Here is an 11,454-nt window from a genome sequence, read left to right as displayed (position 1 = left end):
GCTGAAGAGCTGAGGGACAATGCCCAAGTCCAGAGTTCAAGCCCCACGACCGACCAAAAACAAAACAAAACAAAAAATCATTGAATGATAAATAGAATATTTCCAGTACATCATGAAACTCTGTATTTTTTTTATTATTACTACGTTAGTAGCACTGGGGTTTGAATTCAGGGTCTTATGCTTGCTAGGCAGAAACTCTAAAATTTGAGCCATGCCTCCAGAGTTGATCTTATATTTTTACTCAGGCCAGCTTCAGAATTCAACTCTGTTACTTATGTCTCCTACATAGCTGAGATTACAAGTGTGTACTATCTCTATCTATCTATCTATCTATCTATCTATCTATCTATCTATCTATCTACCTACCTACCTACCTACCTACCTACCTATCAACTATCTACCTATCTACCCATCTTTGAGACTGCATCACTTTTTTTTCTGTAAAAACAAACAAATGAACTATTGCTTCAAATACCTTCCTGGTTGAACCTCACAATAACTCAATAACTGTGCTGAGAAAGGAAGACGGATTTAAAAGAAACATGTAAAATCTTATCTATATAAAATTTTAGAAAACGCAAATGAAGCTATAGTGACAAGTGATCAGTTGTTGCCATGAGTTGTGATGAGAAGGCAGTGGAGAACAGAAACGATATGAAAACACTTGAGGAAACTGGATCTGCTCATTGTCTTGATTGGGTTGATGGTTATTCTGACGTATACATATTTGAAAATATATCTAATTGTACACTTTGAATATGTATAGTTTATTGTTTAAATTGTATCTCAAAACCATTAACTTTTTCAGTAATATATTTATACTATTTCCATTTATATTTTTTCCACAAATCAATGTAAACATGAATGAGTTGTATACTATTTGTATTTAACTTTCCCATTGGAAGAGACATGCCATTATATTTCTTTCCTTTTATTCATTAAATCTTTCAGTGGCAGACATATTAGGATGTCAGAGAATCAGAGAAAAAGCTTTCTCATTAGTGAAGGAAAGAAATAGTATTATTGAATTCCTATTATGTAATATCTTCAGTTTACATATTATTGAATTCCTATTATGTAATATCTTCAGTTTACATGTACCACTTATTTTGAACAAAAATACACTTTTTTGGTTTTTAACTTTTCTATTGTTATTATAAAGGTTTTGTTCAGAGGGATTACAGTTACATAAGTCAGGTAGTGAGTACATTTCTTTTTGGAGAATGTCACTCCTTCCCTCACTCTCTCCCAGTTTTTCCCTCTAGTCTCCACCCACAAGTTATATAGTTCATTTTCAACATAATACATGTAAATGTATTATGTAAATTATGTATTATGTAAACATATGTAGTTTATAGATGAAGAAATTAAGCCCAAAGAATTTAACAGAAAATAGTGCAACTATGACTGAAACCCAGCCCTGTGTGACTTGTAGGACATAGTACTTTCCATCAAGCCATAATCAAATATAAAGAAATCTTGGGCACTGAGTAACATGCCTAATTGTTTCTGAGGAAGTCTGAAGCCTTCGCGAGAGAGGCTCTAGTTTCTAGATGCACTGGAAGCTCTCAAGTATTTTGTGCTTTTTTGACGGACAGAGTCAAATTACATCCCACCCACCAGGCAGAAATATTGTTTCCTTATTCATTGGTCCAGTACTACCTATGTGGTCAATTCATAAGTCTTTTCCTTCTACAGTTACCTCAGTGATCTGTATTTAAACCAGCAATGAACAATTGCAATGGGGTAGAAGCTACCAGTTTTAATATAATATTTGTAAGCATTCTTTATAGTCTGTTTCAATTCTCACAGGGATAAATTATTACTCACATTTCTGAATTGGAGTATATTACATAAAGTTTAAATGTGTAAAATAACACTTAAAAGTCATAAGATAAGCATAAAATTTAGTCCTGGAATGATATTAAACATATTAAATGATGATAAAGTGTAAAATAACACTTAATAGTCATAAAATAGCGTAAAATTTAGTCCTGGAATGATATTAAACATATTAAATGGTGATAAAGTGTAAAATAACACTTAAAAGTCATAAAACAAGCATAAAATTTAGTCCTGGAATGATATTAAACAGCATTGATGGTTAAGAACTATTAGGTAAGCCTGCATACATTCCAAGCCCCTTACAAATTTGTATTACCCTTACGATTTCTATTATGTATAATGAACAGCTGAGTGAGCTAATTCCTTTCTAGAATTTGACATTTGTCTTTGATACAGACCAAAACCATTTAAAAAACAAGCTTCAACACTGCAGCTGCTTCCTAGTAATAATGAGGATGGCTTTTAAACATATCATTACTGCCTTGTGCTCTATAGAGTGAGGACACTGACTCACAGGTTATGATTTATGTTTAGTAGTCATCATGTTACACGTTTGTGTTCAGTGCGTACGTCACGACGCTGAAGAGCACTGATAATTGTTTACTGGAGGCATTGAGTCCCTGCTCCATACCTGAAACTAGGAATTATGCCACAGTAGTGTCGCACTGTAACCAAACTCTAAATTTAATCACGTATGCCACATTCAGAACAATAATCCGGAATTCAGCAGTAGGTCAAAGATCCTGGCTAGCAACTTTCAGTCCAAACTAGCAAGTCAGAGGGACGGGATTTCCCAGCAGGCCGTCCGCGGCAGTCCGTCCGCCCGTGGGCGGGGCCACGCCGAGACGCTCCACCCCTACCTCCACCCTCCTCCACTCCCCCACCCGCCAAGCGCACTAGTGCGCATGCGGAGAGACGACTGTGACCCTGAGAGGCTGCCGTCGCGCCGTGCGCAGGTGGGACGCCACGCGTGCGCAGACGCTCGGTGCGGAGCCCGGCCGGAAGCCAAGATGGCGTGTAAGTGGTCTACAGGCTGCAGTTGGCGATCTATCAGTAACTGAGCCGGGTGTTTTGGAAGCGGCTGTGACACATGCCCTGACTGCCGCCATGGCCCGACATCGCAATGTCCGGGGCTATAACTACGATGAAGGTAAGTGGCCGCGAGAGGCCGGGACATCCTTGGACGCTGTTCCAGCTGGGACCCCAGCCCGTGTACCCAGTTTGAATCCCGGGACTGTGGCGCCGGGCTTAAGCTGGGGAAGGTAGCCGTGCCTAATTAGGTCGTGAGCGCGTCCCTCCGGAGCTGGGCTTCCCGGGGAGCGGCAGGTGCCGCCGCAGCGCGGGGAGCCAGGCGTCCGGCGGGATGGGGCCCGGCAGGCCGCACCCAGCGCCCCCTCTCCCGCTGTGGGTCTTCCCTTCTGGGCGCCCACCTGCCTGCTCCGGCCTTCTCCCTCGGAGCTCTTGGCGGAAACGCCCGTGAAATGTTATTTGTAAAACGCAGACTGACTTAGTGCTGATGTTCAGCCGACCTGCAGTGAGTACCTGTGTGTTTTTCCATGGCAGGTTTGAGGATGAACACACGTTTTGTTTTTAGTGCAGAACGTAGTTTGAACTGTTTTTTTTTTTTTTTCCAATTAAGTTCATTTTGGGAACGTCGGAGTCAGTAGAAAAAAGATGCATACCCCATAAAGGGCCATTGTAGAGTCAATCAGATATTCCTGAGGCATATACTCAGTTTCATGTCTGACAAGGCTCAATATAAATGTTTTGAAATGGTAAGAAAAGGCAATTCTGGAAGCAAAAGCATGGACAAAGACCCACTGACTTAAATAAAATATGTATGTATGAATGTTCTCTAGGAATTCAAAAGAAGTTAAAAGTAGTTTTCAGAAGAGGACTCCACGCAGTGGATAATGGTAATCATCAGGAAACATCACATTAGTATAAACTAATGTGAACGAATGCAGGTGAAGAGTAGCTTTAAGACTTACAAAGGCTTAAGGCTTTGTAAAAGTGCAGAGAAGATACTATTAAACAGGTTATTATTGGCACCCCAGTAGATTGTTCTACGTCATCAGTGCACCATAATAGGGGAGGAGAGCTACACTCTGAGCTGTATTTGGAGATTGTGACCCAGGGTGTCCAGCATATGTTAATTTTCTGGTGTTCACTTTAGAATGAAACCTCTTTTGAGTAAGTTTTGTAAAGCATTGTCACCTAAGAGGTGACTTCACACTGGGAGTTACTTTTACAAGTATGAAATGAAATACATGAATAGACCTTATTGTTTCTCATTTATTTCTTTAATAGAAATGTTGCTCTAAGATCAGCATTAAGATAACCGGTAAAAGCAACAGAATCAGAGAAGCTACAAAAAGTAAAGAGTAACACTATTATGTGGCTACATAAAAGAGAACCTATAAACCAGATGGGAGTAGGCTATGAGCATTTCTATGTGAAGGATTCCTGGAGAGAGAAGAACTGCTTAATCTCACATAGTGCTGATCTCAAGGCCACCTGAGGTCAGGTTGTCAGGTCTCTTTGGAACAGTTGGTGACATCATAACCAAACTGGTTTTGTAGCCTAGGAGTCTCAACCCCTTTACCTGCTGATGAAAGTGTACTCATCTTCAGTATGCACTTTACTCTTATTCCCAGTGAAGCTTTCCTTTGGACTCTCAGAATCATGATTTAAAAATCGCAAAAATGCATCTAACCTGAATGTCTCGTGGTCTAAAACCGTATGTTTTTTTGGTGCCTCTATTTAACTTACACTGTTTTTCTCTGTAATTTGGGTAGTACTTAATGTGACTGTCTCAGCTACTTAGTTTTAAAAGTCCTAGTTTAATTTTACAGTAGCTGGCATAATACATAAATGTAGTAAATACTTCAAAAATTTTGTTGAAGAAACAATCCACTTTATCTAGATCACAAGAAATAATCTTTTTATATTGTAGCAGTTTAGGGTCAATTTCAATATTGACAAGGTGACCTTGTTTTAAAAAGTCTTGTTTTAATTATCAAACTATAGATAGAGTTATTTGTCAGTTATTTGCCAATTAATTTATTGTTTGGAATTATTAATTTGGAATTGTGATCTAATAAATTTATACCTTTTATCAAATTTTAGCACTTGTAATTTTTCTTTGCCACAACATTTGGTTTTAGCCTTTGAGTATGATGACCCTGCTGTATGATTTTGCCAACCTCACATATATCTTTGGGAATTGGTTTGGATGTTATATTCCTGCTCATCTTTCCATAGCCTCTCCATTCCTGGTTCTAGTTTAATTCATCTTGATGTTCCCAAATTGCTCTGTGTTTCTCAGGTTGACACTTGTTGTTTGGTTTTGTGATTGTCCTTTCTTGTCTGAATTCTCTGTCAGAATTTTAAAGTGAGGAGCTTGGAATGTGATCACTTTTGTACCACTAGTTGTCTCCTTAGTAGTCCCTGAAAATGTTAGTATTTGCTGTATTAGTGAATGTATTTAGATAAATAATGTTTGTTCCTAATGGCTTTTTAGTATTAAATAGTTTGATCCATTAACTTAAAGTAATACTAATTGTGTGTCATATATGCCCTTCTCTACGCCATGTTTTGCCATAGAAACCCTTTATAACAGGTATAGTGATTTGAAAATCATTAAAGTGGAGGGAAGTGCCAGAAGGGAAGGTGGCCAGGGAGGTTTGCTGCCTTACTTAGAGTGAGCAGAGGATGTTCTGCAAAGAAGTGATATTTAAGCTGGAGCCTCACCAGGAAGAAACAACCTTAGGAAAATCTGGGCAAAGGTTGATTCCATTGTGAGGGGCACAGGTCTCTTAGCTTCAATGAAGTGAACACAAAAGGACAGAAGGACAAACAGTGTAGACGCTACACTCTACCCTGTAGAGGGTAGTTCTGAATGAAGAGCTATTTTTTGTGATATGATTGTATACCCTGTGCTAGTGAGTTCTATGGAAAGTCCTTTGGTATAGAGATTTAAATGCATTTAAAAAGGAATGGATCTGTGCTGGAAAAGTGGCTCAGTGGTAGAGTGCTCACCTTGAGTTGAAGAGCTCAGGGACAGTGCTCCGCCCTAGAGTTCTAGCTCCATGACCACCACCACCACCACCACCACCACCACCACCACCACCAACAACAACAACAAAAAGGAATGGATCCTATTTCAGGTTTTCTTAGCCTTGGAAGGACAATTCAAGTATATTGTATATGGGATTATAGATTTTCCCCCCCTGTATCAGTACTGGTGCATGAACTTTTTACTTAAGGCTGTCTGTCTACTACTTCAGCCACAGCTCTACTTTGGGCCTTTGATCTTTAATTGGAAATAGGGTCTCATGGACTTCCCTGCCTGGGCTGTTTCAGATTTCCATCTCCTGAATGTCTAGGATTACAGGTGTGAGCCCCTAGCACCCAGTTTATATATAATTAGTTTTGAAATTAGTTTTGATCATATGTGGTGAAAACTTGGGAAATCTGAATAGAAGCAACTAGCTTCAAAGTAGAAGAACCATATACATTTTTATAAATACAGAATATCATTAAGTACTAACTTTGTGGATGAAATTCATAGACTTTATGGAAAAGTAGTTCTAGGATTTTTAATTTTGACAGTTTTTTAAAGAGAATTTAGATACTTCCTCATTAATAGTAAAACAACAAAAATGAACTTCTGAATGAGCTTATCTCTCTTTTTTTGTTTCAGATTTTGAAGATGATGATCTCTATGGCCAGTCTGTAGAGGATGATTATTGTATTTCTCCATCAACAGGTGAATTTCACTGTCTTGGTTTGAGTATTTAAAAATGTCAAGTAAAGGGCTGGGAAGGTGGCTCAGTGGTAGAGTGCTTGCCTTGCATGCCTGAGACCCTGGGTTCGATTCCTCAGTACCACATAAGCAAAAAAAGAAAAAAGCCGGAAGTGGTGCTGTGGCTCAAGTGTTAGAGTGCTAGCCTTGAGCTGAAGAGCTGAGGGACAGCTCCCAGGCCCAGAGTTCAGGCCCCACGACCGGACCCAAAAAAAAAAAAAAAAATGTCAAGTAAAGGCTATTGCTTTTCTAGGACTAAAGTATTTCATAAGACTACACAATTTGTAACATTTGAATATATATATAAAATATATAATATAAACCTGTTTATATATATTATACATATAATATATACATGCATATATATGTGTGTGTGTATATATATATATATATATATGTATGTTAAATTTTTAAAGGTGTATAGTTTGTCCATTATAGTATTTAAAGTTTTGATTCAACCTGCTGAAGACTATGCTTTTGAAGTATGTAATCTTAATATAATAAAATAGGCATTCTATCAGTAATGAAATTAACAATCTCCAGAGGCAGACAGCAGTTAATTTTATATCTCCAAGGATATTTTGAATATTAAGAAGCAATGATGCTTTAGGTAAATAAACACTTCCAATTTTACATACTTTTTGGGTACTTTTTTAAAATTGGCACATACTATACATACTTATGAGATAGCAGTGCGATATTTTGTTCTTTAGTTTATCTGCTGCTACATAGTTTGGTAAATAAACTATATATAGTTCAGTCTGCTGATAGAGCTATAGAGATTTAGAGTACAAATTCCTTTATGAGTCTATATTAGGACTGCATCTTCTATATCATCTGCAATCATAGAAGGAAAACTGAGCTTTTTTACCTTTCTTTCATGTATTTCTCTAAAAGTATGTTTGTCTTCAAATTTTAGCCATCCATCTATATATATAAAATCAACCATTGTGTATAATGTGGGTGCATGTATGTAGTATATGCATGCACGCTCACACACACACACACACACACAGGAAATGCCTCACAAATTCCTCTATAGTTTTATTATAGCAGTACAAGGTGTACAACTTACCAGTAGTTAGGTGTGGTAAAAATACAATTCATAAAACTTTTCAAAATTTTAGAAGTTTGGTATAATTAAAATTATCTTCAAAGTCCTCTGGGATGGTCAAATTTTGTTTCTCTTCAAATTCATATGTTGAAATTCTATCTCAAGGTCATGGTATTAGGAGGTGAGCCCTTTAGTAGGAGATTCACTTATGAGGATGGGATGCTCAGGCATGGGCCAAGGGATGAAGAACATTTGGTCATAAAAGTTCTGAGAAATTATTTGCCTGTAGACTTCTTTTGGCTTATCTCCATTTAGTGATAATTTTATATGGCCCTCGAATAATGTTGTCATATCCAAATGGACCGTTGCAGAAAAAAGGTTTCCCACCCAAAAATTTCCTTTGCCCTCCCGCCTTGTGAGGACATAGCAAGTAGGCGCTGCCCATGAACCAGAGTTTGCCCTGATCTTAGACTTCCAGAGCTGAGAAATAAATTTTTCTTGTTTCAGAAGGTATGGAGTTAATACAGTATTTTGCTGTCTTGCCTGAAACAGTGTAAAATATTTTTCTTGTCTCATAGTCTGTTAGGCTATTGTTTTATAATCTGTATCCGCTTAAATTCTATCTTTAGTCCCTGAAGACCAAACACATCTTTTTCACAATTCTTTTTCTTTATAAAGGTATGTGTGCTTTAGAACTAGTCTTAAACACTATTTCTTCTATTATCCTTTTCTAGTTACTTGTTTTGAAACCCAACTGGGACTTTATTTATGTGCCTTCGCTTAAGGTCATGTACTTTCCTCATTTAACCTAATCATGTCCTTTCCAGACTGTTGCCAGTCAGGATTCTGTTAGGAGATAAAAATTATACCAGGCACCTTACCTGAGGAAGTTTAACTTAGAAAACTGTTAAAGTCTTACAGAGCAAAACACATGCAAAGGAAAACCAGAATATCAAGAAGGTAATAACTTCAGGAAGTTCATAGGGGAATAATTAATTGGCTAGGGTTGAAACTGACTTTTTAGAAACTTGTGGAGGCTTCCTGAAACTGAGACTTAGACTACAAGAAGAGGGTTTTGCTTTATTGTTTTGAGTGTGAACTTTACAGGGGGGCTGTATAGGTGGTATTTAAACATCTAGGGTGAAATGCACTGCCCTGATGATGCTGGTGTCTCCAATGGGACCCTTTGAAGCTGGGGTTCAGCCTTTTGAAGAAGGGATTCCACCCTCCTGGATGGGTCTGGTATCTGCAGAGTGAAGGTGATGTTGATGCTTTTTCTGGGGACTATGGAGAAACTGACATAATTGTTTACTGAAAGATTAATGTTGGATGATGCTGGCTAGAATAAGAAGCAAAAATGAAAAGAGTGTATACCTTCCTTCTCCAGCCTTTCACTTTCCCTTTAGCATCTTATTGGCTCATCCTAAAAGGGAGTCAGCTATCAAAGACCACGTGTTGCCGGGCGCTGGTGGCTCACGCCTGTAATGCTACCTACTCAGGAGGCTGAGATCCTGAGGATCACAGTTCAAAGCCAGCCTGGGCAGGAAAGTCTTGAGACTCTTATCTCCAATAAACCACTAGAAAACCGAAGTAGCGCTGTGGCTCAAGCGGTAGAGTGCTTACCTTGAGCTGAAGAGCTGAGGGACAGCGCCCAGGCCAGCGTTCAAGCCCCATGACTAACAACAACAAAAAGACATGTGTTTCATAGGCATAAACCACAGAGCTGAATAAATGGTGGGTTAGTAACTGGAGAGATAGCTTTATAATGACATTCCTTTGAAGCTCCCTATTGAGGGACTTGAGGTAATGTAGGGGTTAGTGATAAGAGAGGTTACATTTTTCTCCCCTAGGAGTCCCACTCTGTGTACTTGCACAGGACTGTGGCAATATGGCAAGAGCCTAGTCACAGTAGGTGACAGTACTACTGTCCATGCCACTCACATTTGCAGTGCAGTAGAGATGCATGGTATTTTTATGTATCTAAAATGATTATAAGGGTATAGTATTAGAATGGCGTTTTAAAGAATACCCCTTCTGTATGGCAGATAGTGGACTGAATGAGGTTATTGGATTAGGTAGACTTAGGAGACTATGATACTAATTTAGAGGCAATCAGGAGATTTGGGATTGTGTTCTTGAAGTAGGGTGTCTGTATCATCAGTATCAATTGAAGTTTGTTAGAGGGCCCTCTTCAGGATTCTGAAACTCAGAGTGAGGTACAAGCAGCTGTTTGAACATGCCCACTAGATTATGGTCCTCCACACAAAAAAAAAAAAAACCTGGTGAAGATGTTTTTGTTAGCAAGAGTCCCAAAGCATGGGGGACATCATATGGGAAGAGCTGGAAGTTTGTTCTCCTACACCTCTTAAAAGAATTGCTTTTGGTTGGGTGCTGGTGGCTCAGACCTGTAATCCTAGCTGATCTCAGGAGGCTGAGATCTGAGGATCATAGTTCAAAGCCAGTCTGGGCAGGAAATTCCCTGAGACTCTTATCTCCAGTTAACCACCAGAAAACTGGAAGTGGCAGTCTGGTTCAACTGGTAGAGCACTTGCCTTGAACTAAAGAGCTCAGGGACAGTACCTAGGCCCAGAGTTCAAGCCCCATGACTGACAAAAAAAAAAAAAAAGAATAATTTTTGTTTTTGCAATGAACTACAGGATTTTATTCTGGAACACCAAAGGCCACCTTTCCCCTCCACAAACTTGTATATTTTTATTACTGAGATCTTTACACATTTTAAAAGTCAACCTAAGCTGGGCGTGGCGACATATGCTACTTGGGAGGCAGAGACTACCAGAGGATTGTGAGTTCTAGGCTTGGCAGAGTTAGTGAGGCCCTATTTCAGAAAAAAAGTACAAAAATCAAAAGGGTTGGGGACTTGGCACAAGAGGGAGAGAACTTGCATGCATGAGGCCTTGGTTTAATCCCTAGTACTAGGGGGAAATGGCAAAACCAACTTGTATTTTTAATAATCTTGACTTCCTGAGTTTGGGAAGGTTTCGGCAGGAGGTGGGATTGGGAGAGTGGCATCCTGAGTGGAAGAAACTACTTAGGATGAGGAGACCATGTACTCATGCAGGTTTCGCAAAGAGGGCTAAGAAAGGAAATAGGAACCAGATTGGGTAACCAAATTACTCACTCCATAATCCACTGCTTTAAGTCATAGAGTAGAACCTTTAATTTTTCTTTGTAAGAGAAATTGAATGGTGCTTGCTTCAATAGCATATACCTCTGTGGTCACTGTATTTGATTTTGGTGCCCTGGGTATTGTATATACGTTTATCTGAATAGGGAAGGGAAAGGGAACAGCAAAATGGTGAGACAAAGGACAAAGGGCAAAACAGTACAACAACAGTACTCACAAGACAATATGTTGGAAATGAACTGCACACTTGGTGGGGTATAGGGGAGAGGGAAAGTGGGAGAAAAATGAGGGGGGGCAACAAGTCAGACAAGAAATGTCCTCACCACCTTATGTATGTAACTGTAACCCTCTGTGTATCACCTTGACGATAAAGCTAAAAAAAATGAACATGAGATGGCATTTTATAGTGTTCCTTAATCATTTTATATTCTAGCGGCTCAGTTTATTTACTCACGACGTGACAAACCTGTGGACTATGATTATGAAGAACTGAAAGACTCTCCCAATTCTCATTTGAACCACCAGCTAAGTGAAATTGACCAAGGTATAGTAAAATAAAGAACTGTATCTATGATTCTTACTTGAAAATGATCAAACACTAAA

At 38.9% G+C, this 11,454-nt stretch overlaps 1 protein-coding gene across 2 annotated transcripts in view; it reads left to right on the top strand.

Moving 5' to 3' along the window:
* Positions 1-2,779: 2,779 nt before the first annotated feature.
* Hbs1l (HBS1 like translational GTPase) overlaps positions 2,780-11,454 on the top strand; it is a 69,656-nt gene continuing 60,981 nt past the window's right edge. Inside the window, exons 1-3 of one of the 2 annotated variants that reach the window (XM_042668278.1) lie at positions 2,780-2,995; positions 6,551-6,616; positions 11,285-11,395. In XM_042668278.1, the coding sequence (XP_042524212.1) occupies positions 2,953-2,995; positions 6,551-6,616; positions 11,285-11,395 (220 nt within the window). In that variant the 5' untranslated portion in view covers positions 2,780-2,952. The remainder of the gene's footprint in view (positions 2,996-6,550; positions 6,617-11,284; positions 11,396-11,454) is intronic. The other variant, XM_042667579.1, reaches the window with a different exon arrangement.

The sequence above is a fragment of the Dipodomys spectabilis genome, unplaced genomic scaffold (assembly GCF_019054845.1).
Source record: "Dipodomys spectabilis isolate Male_0828 unplaced genomic scaffold, ASM1905484v1 ptg000001l, whole genome shotgun sequence".
Lineage (NCBI taxonomy): Eukaryota > Metazoa > Chordata > Mammalia > Rodentia > Heteromyidae > Dipodomys > Dipodomys spectabilis.
The sequence above is the reverse complement of the archived record's forward strand: the minus strand, read 5'-3'. Positions and strand labels throughout refer to the sequence as shown.